Below are 14,242 nucleotides of genomic sequence, written 5' to 3' on the forward strand. Positions count from 1 at the left end.
AATTTCAGCAGAAAGATTATCTGAAATTGTTGCTTACTCAAAGTGGTTGAAATTCTGATTTTTTTTTTAACAGCAATAGCTACAATTTTGTTTTTAGTCAGATTCTTTGCCTTTGAGTCTAAATTTTTATTTTCCATTTTTTATATTGCCTGCTTTTAATCACCTTGTTTGCCACCTATGAATATTTTGTGGATATATGGTGCTTTACACTTACCAACTTATCATTATTGTTATTTCAATCGACAGAGGAAGGATAACCAACATTTAATCGGTAAAGATCGCACAAATACTAGGCAAATTACACCAAGGAGAGTCTGTACAATGCTCCCCTTGTGTTCAACTTTGGATCAGTGTCAAGATTTGCTACAAATCTACTTCTACTTATTACCACAAAGATGGCAAAAATGGCCTTTCAGGATTGAACGAATGGTACACTTTTTATGTCTAAAGCTGTAAATCTCTGACATTAACTGAAGTATTCATAAGGTACATAAGGTACTTATGTGAAAATTCACAAAAATTCTGATTGAATAAACAATCTCAGATTTCAATATGGTAGTACATTACAGTCACTACGGAGACGTTGATTATAATAGCTGACGCACTAGAAATGTAATCTTTTGTTTAGGGGAATGGTGGTAAGACCCCTATTTGTAGTGCGCGTCAAAATCGCGATAAGGATTCTGGTGAACAGAAAAATAAAAATTCAGACTGTGAAACCATGACAAATATGATATCTTATGTGCACCGCATGACAGCAGAATGTAAGAGAGAAACTCAAAGAAGAATATGAATGACAATACAGACATGGGACATGTATTTGTGTTAGGTTTTAAATGTGTGGACTCAACTAAATGTGATTGTATGGCTTCCATGCAGTACTGTACGATTTCTGCCGTCGTTGAGAAATATAACACAAAAATTATGGCAGCCTACAACACAAAAAACATAAGTTAAACTCTGACAGAAGAATGTAGACTACTTGGAATGTTGAAAAAGTGAAATCATAAAATTTGTTTATCTATATCTATGTGTAGAGGTCAGGTTGGTATTCTCCGTGCATAGTGAACAGCAGAGTTTACCAGAAACCAATTTCACATTATGGAGTTTCATTATGAAGGGGGTGGAGGATTGACACCAAAAGTAAGGAATTTTGTCTCTGGTGCATCAGCTTTTATGATTGATAACCCTTACGTAAACTGTACCTGATGCATAATTCAGTGGCAAATAATGCATTGGATAGCCTTTGTGTTACAACTTTAAAACTTTAAATCGCATACAGGATGGTCGATTATAAAAGTGTCATTTGTAAATTTGATCTTTTTCATGCACTATGAAAGTCTGATAAGCAATGCCAGTGTAATAGTTGTCTAAAGTTTTATCTCATATTTTATGTTAATTTTGTTGAATATTTTCCAATCATTCCAGTAACAAAGGAACACTCAGAGTTTAGTCCACACAGTCTGATCCTAGAGTATCTTTTGTTGACAGTCTGTCACCTGACAAGGAAATAATTGTTTGCTTGCCGTGGGTAAATTTGTAGCAGGGCAGGTGAAATTTCCAATTACCTGCCAGATGGGAGTATGGAAATAATTTATGAATCTTGATTTGCTAAGCTCAGAGGCAAGGTATATTTTTCAAAGTTACCTGCCTGGACATCTGGTTGTCATTTTCCTTGAGTGTCATAAACTGATATTGTGTATTTACATGTGTATTACTGCACACAGTCTGTCTACATAATTTGAAGTGGGTATCTGACCTTGTCTCAGAAGGAAGGACAAAACCAAAAGATTTCTTTATAGTATGGTAAAAGTTCAAATGTCTATGAACTATATGTTAGAGTTTTCGTGAAGGGCAGTAAGCAGGTAAATGTTACCGGGTCTCGCCTTGGTATATCAATGCTGTCAGATTTTATAGCGGACAGCAACGATGTTACCAGGGTTCACAAAACATTTACCAATATTTGCTCCCTGCCCTACGCAAAAACACTGCAAGTAATATTAAAATGTCTGTGTGCACTGTATCTCACCATTCTTGATGTCTGCCTTGGCTTGTGTGAACAAAAATTTTAAAGCAGCCTCGTCATTTTTTGTCAGTAATTTCTTCTCTGCCCTGATGTCAAAACACCATTTCTGTATACAGAGATCTGTAAATAAACAAACAGTAGACGTTGTTTACCATTGTTTATCACCATAGTCATTGTACCGTTTCTTGAACACTTTAATTTTTGAGGAAGAGATGCTATGTGAACATTCTTTTTGATACTTTAGCCTTGATTGTTGAAAAATATACACCACTAATTTGGGTAATTTACATGTAATTTACATAAATTTACATGTATGTATGAATTTGCATGTTACTACATGGAAGGAGGATTGTCCTGATCATCTTAACGACAGGTGCAAATCTATATATTGCATATAATACTACAGTTAGTGATTGTTGCGTTACAGCATCCCAAGAAGTTTCATATTTCCCCTAAAAAGAATTTAAAATCGCAACAGGTGCCTAAAGATGAATGAAGTTGACATGTTTTGCGTCATTCCCGGGGATTTACGTATATCAGAACCGGGACAAGACCTTAAAATAGATTTCAATTTCCTGAAGGAGTTGGTGATCATGAATAATAAATTCTGTTCATTTGTAGTTATAGCAGCTGTACCTTTGTAAAAGCGAGACTTTACACAACCTAGGTGTACCATACTTTTCGTTTGAGATAACAAGAAAGATTTGAACTCTGTTACATGTTGATTTTCATGCCTCTTATGGGGAAAAAATGTAAACATATTGGCATTAAATCGATTTCACTATATCTTGCAAATCAACAGAGCATGCCATTAAGCCTGGTGCCTAATCAAAGTTAACTTACTGTAAATAAGCGTGTTTTAGCTTTACGGTGCAAGATGCCAAGGTACACTGCATATTCGCCTTTGATAATGACTCATATTTGAGATACATATTGAAATTATATTACAATACAATTTTGCAAATGTGAAATTTATGTTAATTTTGTCACATCAAACTTTTGATAGTACTCACAATTCCTGTCAGAGTGGGGTCAAGCTTGGTTTATTTCCAAATCAAACAAACATGCTGAGAGGGGTAAATATATTGCTGCCATGAAAATTATGGCCGCCTACACCTGGTCTTTCTATCCAGTCAACAGTGAAAGATTCTGGGGCAAGGCTTACAGAAATGAACTCATTTACCCTCTCTGCCATCTGCAGGGCAGAGTTTCGTCACATGGAAATGAGTTGTAACAGTGTCACTTGATGAATTCCAATGTACTTTGACAGAGGTTAAAGTACGAATTTACTGAGATCAGCTGTAACTGCTGTCTCAGAAAGCCGGCCCATTCTGTTGTAATGATTTCTGAGCCACTGAAAGACTGGCCATGGTGCTCTCTTCTGAGACACAGACAGGGCAAAATACTTCACAAACTATCCAAGCACTGTTGTTAGCAATAATGTTTATGTGTCATTGATGAGTTCTTGCAAACATATTTTTTTCTTAAATTTGAGTTGATGGTAAAAACTCTAAACTGACCATGACTATGAAATAAGTACTAGAATAAAGGGAAAGAATTACATTACAGTCTGTCAGTCTGTGATGGTATTATACAAAACAACACCACTGGCTATGACAATTTGAATAAAGCCACTTCTATAAATGCTTTCTGTAAATTACTGTTATAAATTCATGTGACAAGCCAGAATTTACACACTATAATTTGACTGTTATTTCCTACAATTAGTTCAAGTCGGGTCAATGAGCAAATTCAGAAGAATAAGAAATTTGGAGAGACTGGGTAATGAGATTTCCCAATATTCAAGTTTATATCTCTCCCTCCTAGTGGTCACACACAGCCTTGGCAGAATGCCATGGAAAAAGATCCATGACAGATATCTTTTCTGCTCAAGAAATTTACAAGTTAGCAATCCACAACAGCAAAGCAACTCTAGCTGCCATACCAGAACAGCTTGCGACAATTTATGGAATGCTGAATTTTGTGAACTTTGAAATATTTCAAAATAAGCAAAAAACAAAAAACCCAAGTACTGTTCAGAAAACAACTGAATGTCGATGGCATGCACTGGGCGTCAAGACTTACAATGCCATGTTACTGAGGATCAATAGATTGAAGCTATTCAGAGGCCGTTCAGATCAATATGTACTATTGACACAGACTGTGGCTAAGGTTAAAGTTTACACCAAGCGGTGTGCATTTCTTCTGCATGTATGGCTTGGTCGTAAAACAGCACAGGTGATTCAAAGAAATGTGACGCACGCACGTACGCAACGGCTTTCAAGGTGTTGAAGAACAAATACGTCACACTGAGACATACTAGAGAGGTTGCATTGCAAACCACTTGTGACAAAATGGAATTGTAAACGTGCTGGACTGACCAAACACAATGCCAAGTATTTAATATTGGCATGACTTTTTTGTAATACGTCATGCCAATATAAAATACATGGCATTGTCATGTGCTAGGAAGACCAAACACAATGCCATGTACTTTTATATTGTATTTTATTTTGTTGTTTGGTCTTCCTGGCTCATGACAATACCAAGTATTTTATATTGGCATGACTTTTTTGCAATAAGTCAAGCCAATATAAAATACACGGCATTGTCAGTGTGCTAGGAAGACCAAACAACAATGCCATGTATTTTATATGGGCATGACGTACTACAAAAACAATGAACAAATGACAAGGATCATTTATCTATCGAACATGACCTGCTTGCCTTAGACTGACCAAACAATGCCATTTATTTTATATCGCCATGACGTATTACAAAAACAATTAAACAAATAATAAAGATCATTTATCAATCAAATATGACCTGCTTGACGTAGACATCTTCACAAAGACAAATAGACAAGGCAACTTTTGTGTGATACATACAAATAAATCTTATGAGGTGTTGAATGTATACAGAATTAGACAATATTTTTTTTCCATCACACAACTTTAAACTCATGCTTTCATTTTGCATATATATCTGTCATTCTCATTGTCAAAAACAATCAAACACCTTCAATATGTTCAAAATATTTGTTGTTTCCTGGCCTGGTTGGTGTTGATTTTCTTAAATGTGATATGCGGATCCTGAGCACCTGTTGTTGGAAAGGCATTCAGGACAGTGCCCCTCCCCCCCCCCCCAACCCCCACCTTTTTGGGATGTAGTTGTAAAATATTGACTGACTTAGGGAGTCTATACCAACATTAGAGTTAGAAATGTCTAGGAGCCCCATCGGAAAACTAGTTTTAATTTCAATATACGATAATTGTACCATGATACAGTGAAGGTATAAATTATCAGTTTTGAATTATTGGGATAAGACTACTGTGTATCTCAAGTTAAAGTTTTTTTGTTACGATTTGTTTTGAAATAAACTAATTTAAAAAAAGCAATCACCGATGACAAGACAAGGTGATATTATCTCCCTATGGTCCAAAAATGTAGGAATGAATTAAGGTCAAAAAAAAAGGAACAGATTTTACAAACTAACAAACTAAACTCAGAGGGGTTTATAAGCTCAATACGCTCAGATGTTAGAGTCTGGTGTGCAGTTTACAATTTACTTAACGGGAGAGAGTTATCGGAACTTTGCTCAAAAGATGCATGGGACACATTCGATCAGTGTTAACTGCATCAAAGGTATCGATTCAAGTTAAAACATGTTCGTCATGATGTACATCGTAAAAATTAAATGTTGCAGCTAAATTGACTCAATGTATCTGGATATTGTGCATGAAATACATTGTTTGTAAACAAGAAAGTCACACAGGGCGGTTCCAATGACCCCCTCCCTTGTAGCCGAGTTTATTCAATTTGCACAAGAGTTATTTTAACCATTTTTCAAAATATTAATTACAATGCCGGGGGTACTACCTGTTTGATTGTTTGATCAGAGTCATGAGACCGATAGTGTGAGGACAGAACAGGGCTGAACTTAAATCAAAGATGTTTCTATTAATCCCATATGGCCAGCGCCAATGATTGACAGTTCCATGATAAAAGTATTTGACATTTTCAAGTCCATGCACAGGTCACCCCTATCAATACCACTGTGCCGGAAGTCCAAAGATTGGCACCAGCAGATCAGCAAAGAAGGACTCCGAATAACAATAGCCAACATGTAACAATAAACGGCGACTAACTATAGCACTTGAAGGGACTGATCGCAGTCCCTCAAGCACTGTGTGTACATCTTGGATGCAACACTTCTATTTTGGTATCAAAACACTTGAAGGCCCACAAGTATTACATAACCTGAAGTGTTTTGGTATACATCCAGCTATTCAAAGTTGCATGTAAAGATGACAATGCTTGTGAACTATAGGAATGGAAGTGGAGCAGTGTTCAGGGTGTTGACATGCAATTTATGATTCTAGTATTTTCAAAATTTGAGAAATTATTTTTTTTCAGATTTTGCACAGCCTTACTAGCAATACTTTTCCAAATTTATAAAATAAATTCATAGTCAGACTTTAATGTGAATATTGTTTTATGAATGTCACCCCGGCCACAAAAAATTTAGCAACTTAGGTATACAATGCAAGATGCGAGGTACATTAATAACTCTTTGAGCGCTGTAATTTTCTCCCGCTAAAAATTTTAGTGCAAAATTTTACCAATATTTATGACTTTTTCCATAATTTTTTTTATAATTTTGGACCAAATGGACATCACATTTCATTTGCTACAGTTTTTCCTCAAAATTTTGGCAAGAATCTGAGAAAAATTGACTAGGGTTTATTTTATAAGGGGACAAAAATAGACTTTTTCGCTCAAAGGGTTAATTTTCCATATTGATAAAGAATCATTAGCATAAAATTTTAATATCAAAACAATGCTCAGTAATGTGATTTGCATAAATGAATACTAATCTTCCTCAAATCTTGCACCAAGAGTTTATATCCCACAGATTTTTTCCCCATTTTCGACCATCCCCTCCAAATATGTAACGTTCCGTCTCTAATACAGTACAGTTTTAGCACTCGGTGCATTGTGACAATAGAGGTGCTACATATGTGCACCCTCCCACTATGATGGAGGAATCACGTTTCACCTTATCTCCTCATTGCTCAACTTAGCTTCAACTTCATCACAGAATACAAAGGGACTTTAGAAAAATTCATGAGTGAAGCAGTTATGAAATGATCCTGATAAATATCATATTATATTGACATGAAAAAAACAGATATCTGATAATGATAATAGCTTTTGCAGTTTTAACAAAAGGAAATGATATCAATTTGGGGTATACAGTGTCATACATATAGAGTGATATTTTATGAATCTGTCTGCTGGCTTTGTGTATATGGGTTCTTGGAATAGCATGAGGTGAAAAGAATTTTTATATGACCGGATATAAAACAAGGTTGCAGCCTTGTGACCTTTGACCCCAGTTAATAAATTCAAGCAGAGAAGTTAACAGTGGAATCTTTTTACATGACACTCATGGTGATGAGAAATGAAGATTCACCTACTTGACAGATATGACCTTAGAGCCGTATTAATTTACAACATGAATTGTGTCAGTGGATATTTAACATGCCCAAGTGCTGGCTTCTTGTTGCTCTGATGTCACGACACTGGAACTTGATCTGTCCTTTCGATTTGTCATACGTTTTTCAGCAAATGCTATTAATTTGTGCATGAACAAGTTGCAACTGAGACTTTGATTCAACCAACTGTATCCTCAAACACTATCTTCGCTTTCACAATTTTCACAAATGCATTCGAGTCACAAGATACCGGCCATACATTAATGTTTCCATAATTAATGTACCATACACAGCAGACCTACTTGACCTGCCAGTAATATGTATATGAACATGTTTGTATTTACAAAGACTATGCAACAAATATTGATGATGATGGCAGGGTAACCTTGTGACCTGAAACTATAAAAGTTGACAACAAACTCAACAACATGCAGGATTCCTTGTGAAAGTAAACAATACGGTGTTATTTTCTCTCTGTGGGACTATCTCTGTTGTGTTTTAGCTTTGTGTCAACATTGACAACCATAGTCCACTGGACAGGAATGGAATTCCTTGAATGTCATTGCCGACAGCAAACTACTGAAGGACAAACTGACAATTACATCATGAAGTAGGATCTACGTTTGCATACACTTAAAAGCCAGTGAAGTTCAACTAATATAGCCTAGTTCCTCAGTTGGGAGGGGGGGGTCATTTTTTCTAAATCAGAAAGAGGAAATGAATGTCACATGACACACAGATTACATTAGTCATCAAAATATTCATGTATGTCCTGGGAAGACCAACAACGGCCGAAGCGTTGTGACACCATAAATGCGACACCACCAGACATAGTTACATTCCAGCTGATGGTGTCAAGTGTTCATGTCAGTTTGCAATGTACCCTACATCTCATCAGTTGCTAGGATGTGACAGCACAACAAAAAACAGGACATAATCACAGTGCTGAATGTTATTATCTAACCTTGACAAGAATACAGTGAAAAACCTGTTATCATGATCACTTGTCTTATATATCTGAACTGAGAACACCTGTTTTAGAAGGAAGAGACCTTTGAAACCTGACACAATCAGTTTAATAGTAATTAACCTTTCTGATCAGGATATGTTTTTCGATAACAGCACTTTTGTGTTTTCAACAGTGATGTTGTCCTGAGACTTGCATGATTAAACATTGCGGTATCCATCTCATTGGAAGGAATCACCAATATTTAAAACGTTTTCTTGGAAACCCTTCAAAACGTCTGCAGATACAGTATCTTGCAAAATTTTTCACAAAAATGTCTCTGCATCTGCTGAAATTACACTGTGTCTGTCTGGTAAAGGTTTCACGACAAACACTTCCCTTCAACAGAAACATTCAACCTCACATTAACATTGTTCCAGGTATCTTTAGTGTACTGTTGTCCGGTGAGGTGAACTGATATGATAATTGATCAAGATATGATGTCCAAAAATAACTTCCCAACCTCTTTTTCAAACCAGCCATTTAAATTTGCATATTGACATATGGATAGGGTGGGGAGCCTCTTTCACACTTTTTACACTGTATAAGATATTTTTTGAACTCAAAATCCAAACTCAATAAAATAACTCAAAAATTGGTGTTGTTGGCTAGAATTCTTATTGGTTCTATCTTTTCCCAACTTTGTACCAAAACGTTGACCCTGGTTGGCTCAACAAGAATGCAGAACTTCCAACAGAGTCATTCATGTACAAAACTCCATTTTCCTGCGAGGGCGATCCTCATTATCTGTTCCACTGACATGACTTCATGGTGGTAATGCTTTCAATATTGTACAATTTTAGCACTAATAAAAATATTTGAGGTATGCAATGGCCGTCAACTTGGGGAAGCACGCACTTCTACTTGCTCTTCAAGTTTTGGCAATACTCATTAGTTTGAAGTCTGCCATTTCCGTCAACACCCATAATCCAGCAAGTAAGTCTCATACCCTCCCTAGTCCAACTAACCAGGACAGTAATCTCCTGGTGAACGCGATGGTCAACACTGAACATTTGTCTCAGCAAAACCCAGCGGTCGCGTGACGAAACAAAATGGAGGACTGCCGCAGTGACAAGGAGCGAGCATGCATTGTCTCATTTAACCTTTATCATTATCATGCTGTCTGGAGACATTTCCCCAACCCTGGTCCTATTGACTCTACTAATATCACTGGTAATACTTCTGCTCTTAGCTTGTTTTATCAAAACTGTACCAGCATAAAAGGCAAATTACGCGATTTCCAATTGCATTTTGCCGGCGGCAGCTATGATTTCATCACCGTATCGGAGTCATGGCTGGACAGTAGTATATGCGATGCAGAAGTCCTTCCAGATTGCGGGTATAATATATTTCGACGGGACAGAGAGTCGGCACCTACAGCGACGGCGAAGAAAAAACATGGAGGTGGAGTTATGATTGCAGTGAAGGATATTTACAAGGCTCGCCGCCGATACGAGTTTGAAACAGATCTAGAAATTGCGTGGGTGCAGGTATATATGAAAAGCTGTAGTATATTTATTGGTTGTGTTTATATCCCAACATGGGCCAATATGAATACATGGGAGCAGTTTGAATTATCCCTTGAATCAGTGTACACTTGCATCAACAACGACAAAGACTGCGTATTTCTATGTGGTGATTTCAATCGCCGCGACATTGAATGGTCTATTGTTCAAAATGCAGTGCGGCCATCGTCGTGGAATGAACACCTGTCGGACAGATGCATCGAAATAATTAACGAGTTTGGTTTGACACAAGTCAACGCACACAGAACTTGCAATGATCACGTCTTAGACTTGGTGTTTCTTTCGGTGGTTCATGTACAGCATCCGTCACCGAAAAGTCTGTTAAATCTAATCATGACGCTCTTCACTGTGAACTTAAAATTGTCGGTAAGCGTCACATACTTCTGTGTGAAAGATCTGTGTATAATTTTCGAAAAGCTGACTTTGTACACCTGAAGTCACTTTTGTCATGTATCCGTGGTCAACAATGCTTGACATTGAAGATCTCGATCAGTGTGTTAGATGTTTTTATGATATTTTAAATAGTGCAATTGATGAATGTGTCCCCAAAATAAAACTTAGAGGGCGCAAATACAGACCTGTTCACTGTTACCTTTATTTAGTAAAGTCTTCGAGAAGATCGTTTTTAAGAGTTTATATGGCCATGTTGCTAACGTTATTTCTGATGATCAACACGGTTTTGTTCTTGGGAGAAGCGTCGAGACGAATCTAGCCACTTACACAGACTTTATTTCAACAGCGTTCAACAATAAATTACAACTGATTCAATTTATCTTGACTTCAGTAAAGCTTTCGATTCCATTTCTCATAAACTACTCATTCACAAACTTTCTTCTTTCGGTTATACCGGAAATTGCATTAAGTGGCTTGAGTCGTATCTGTCCGATCGCTCCCAGAGAACTGTCATTGAGGGAAGTTTTTCCAAATGGTGCCCAGTTGTATCTGGTGTACCCCAGGGTTCTATTATTGGTCCCCTGCTTTTTATTTTATACGTAAATGATTTGTCAACATGTGCTCGGTCATCAAATGTTATTTTATATGCAGATGATTCGAAGCTTTATAAAACTATCCAGTCAATTTCTGATTGCGCATTGTTGCAAGATGATCTTGACAGGGTTGTCCGTTGGTGTTCAACATGGAAGCTTAAGTTAAATATTGACAAATGTGGCTTCATTAGTTTCACTAATAAGACTAAGATGATTCTTTTTAATTACTCAATTAATACAACTCCAATCACACGTTTTACGTCAATCAAGGACCTTGGTGTCATACTTTGTGGCTCCATGGATTTTTCCGAGCACATTGATACTGTCGTCAAGAAAGCAATGCGCAATCTAGGTTTCTTAAAACGCAATTGTCAAGATTTCCATAATGTAAAGTCGGTGAAGGCCTTGTACATTTCTTTGGTACGGAGCTGCCTCGATTTCTGTTCTGTTATATGGAATCCATGGCAAAAGAACCTAGTTGATAAAGTTGAACGTGTTCAAAAGAAATTTATCAGATACTTATGCTTTAACAAAACATACCTTACTGTTCTTCAGAGTATAGAAAATTATGCACATTTTTCAAACTACCTCCCCTTTTTAATCGTAGAAAAGTTTCTGATCTCTGTTTTTTATACAAATGTATTCATTCTGTGGTTAACAGTTCTTATTTAACACAAATCCCACTGAATGTTCAACGAACTTTAAGGTTTAACTGTCCGTTTCGGGTACCAGCAACCAGAATTAATGTTCGCAAGTACTCTTTCATTCCACGTGCTCTGTCCACTTTTAACGAAATTGCAAAATATAATCCAAATATTGATATTTTTGACAGATTTAGTCTTTTTAAAAATAGTGTAAAGAATTATTTTTATACATGATCTCGTTTGTGAATCGCAATTGTCTGTTTTTATTGTATATATTGTTTTTATTGTTTATTTTGTGTGATTGTGCTTGTATTTCTTTTTATGTCGAGCGGAGCCTGTAATTGGGATTTTATTCCTGTTGGTCTTCCGAATAAATAAATAAATAAATAAATAAATAAATAACCGATTGGTTCATTCCTTATGAGAACAATGCAGAACCTCGGCGACAAATTTGACCCAAATTGCACTGATTTTTTTTCTCTCACAGCAGACAGAATTCAACTCAAACACATTCGCTGGAATTTTGAAAGCGATCAGCTATTTTTCGGATCATTCTGATTCTATTGATGGGGTTCAAAACCCATTCTGTTGATTCTTACTGTAATTTCTCACATTATCTCTCCACAACCTGTCTATTCTTATTTTTAAAAAGTCATCGTTGATGACACAGTCCCCACTTGTTAATAATGGGTACTTTGATTACATGTCCTCAGAGAGGATAGAGTCCTCTTCATTAATTAGGTCTGTGATAAAAATACTTTGATACAGATGGCGCTCAATGGCCAAGAATGAGTACCATGGTGATGAAAACATAAAACCAATGTAGGCCACCATCCTAAAGTTCAGAAAATGAGTCAACTAGGAATTAATCAACAGGATGTTGCAAAACATTTTTGCGTACAATTCTAACACTTGACAGATTATCACTGGTACCATATTTCATAAAGTTTGATGCAGTATTTACAACACTATGAGATCAACATCTGTATCAAGTTTCATCACATTTGACGTTGTATTAATTTGTGGCTATATCACCCTAATTAGGAAAGTTCATTACTTATGCAATTACAAATTAATTAAAATGACACTGATAAATGTCTTTTTCAATGTTAAAGCAATGTGAGCTTAACATCGGTTAATATCTGTATAAAGTTTCATGAATTTGATGCAGTACATATTTCTTGACATATCAGCCTACTTACGAAACTTCAATAATTGACATGTTACTGCTACATGACGTGAAACAAATTGACGAGCATATGTATGAAATAGGTCAATGTCAACTTTGAATGATACAGGTGGAAATATGTCTGAGTTATGGCTCTGTACATGAAAACATTGTAATAAAATGGCTGCCTAGCAACCATATTGGATCGTATCACATAAAAAATCGACGTACATATGTATGACATAGGTCAATGTCCTTGTACCAACTTTGAATAAAATCGGTTGAGATATGCCTGAGTTATGCCTCTGTATATGAAAAAATCGTAACAAAATGACCACACAGCAGCCATATTGGATCGTATCACAAAATAAATTGACGTGCATATCTATGACATTGGTCAATGTCCTTGTACCAACTTTGAATAAAATCGGTTGAGATATGCCTGAGTTATGCCTCTGTATATGAAAAAATTGTAATAAAATGGCCGCCTAGCGGCCATATTGGATTGTATCACAAAACAAATTGACGTGCATATCTATGACATTGGTCAATGTCCTTGTACCAACTTTGAATAAAATCGGTTGAGATATGCCTGAGTTGTGGCTCTGTACATGAAAAAATCATAATAAAATGGCCGCCTGGCGGCCATATTGGATCGTATCACAAAAAAAATTGACGTGCATATCTATGACATTGGTCAATGTCTTTGTACCAACTTTGAATAAAATCACTTGAAACATGTCTGAGTTATGGCTCTGTACATGAAAAAATCGTAATAAAATGGCCGCCTGGCGGCCATATTGGATCGTATCACAAAGAAAATTGACGTGCATATCTATGACATTGGTCAATGTCCTTGTACCAACTTTGAATAAAATTGGTTGAAACATGTCTGAGTTATGGCTCTGTACATGAAAAAATTGTAATAAAATGGCCGCCTGGCGGCCATATTGGATCGTATCCCAAAACAAATCGACGTGCATCTGTATGACATATGAAGTAATCCTTGTACCAAGTTTGAATGAAATCGCTTCTTGCATCTCTGAGATATCTGTGTGAACGGACGGACGCACGCACGCACACACGCACGCACGCACGCACGCACGCACGCACGCACGGACATGACCAAACCTATAAGTCCCCCCGGACGGTGTCCGTGGGGACTAATTAGGCAGCCCAGCCTCTCCCTTCCACCGTTTATGTGGTAGACCAATATTGGGAAGTTTCTTTATGGTTTTACGACCATATAACCATATGGGTAATATCTGGGGACCAACTTCATCACCATTAGATATACATATATCATTTCGTATTATTATTTTGGTTACAATGATGCAAAAAGTAGATGGGCATGGGCTTCTAACTGCACATTGTATTTTATGACATGA

The 14,242-nt window shown here is 36.6% G+C and overlaps 1 protein-coding gene across 2 annotated transcripts in view; it reads right to left on the reverse strand.

Moving 5' to 3' along the window:
- LOC139114053 (sorting nexin-27-like) overlaps positions 1–14,242 on the reverse strand; it is a 46,365-nt gene that overhangs the window by 13,000 nt on the left and 19,123 nt on the right. For both annotated transcript variants that reach the window (XM_070675537.1, XM_070675538.1), the window contains exon 4: positions 2,030–2,146. In XM_070675537.1, the coding sequence (XP_070531638.1) occupies positions 2,030–2,146 (117 nt within the window). The remainder of the gene's footprint in view (positions 1–2,029; positions 2,147–14,242) is intronic.

This window comes from Ptychodera flava, chromosome 16, assembly GCF_041260155.1.
Source record: "Ptychodera flava strain L36383 chromosome 16, AS_Pfla_20210202, whole genome shotgun sequence".
NCBI classification, from domain to species: Eukaryota; Metazoa; Hemichordata; class Enteropneusta; family Ptychoderidae; genus Ptychodera; species Ptychodera flava.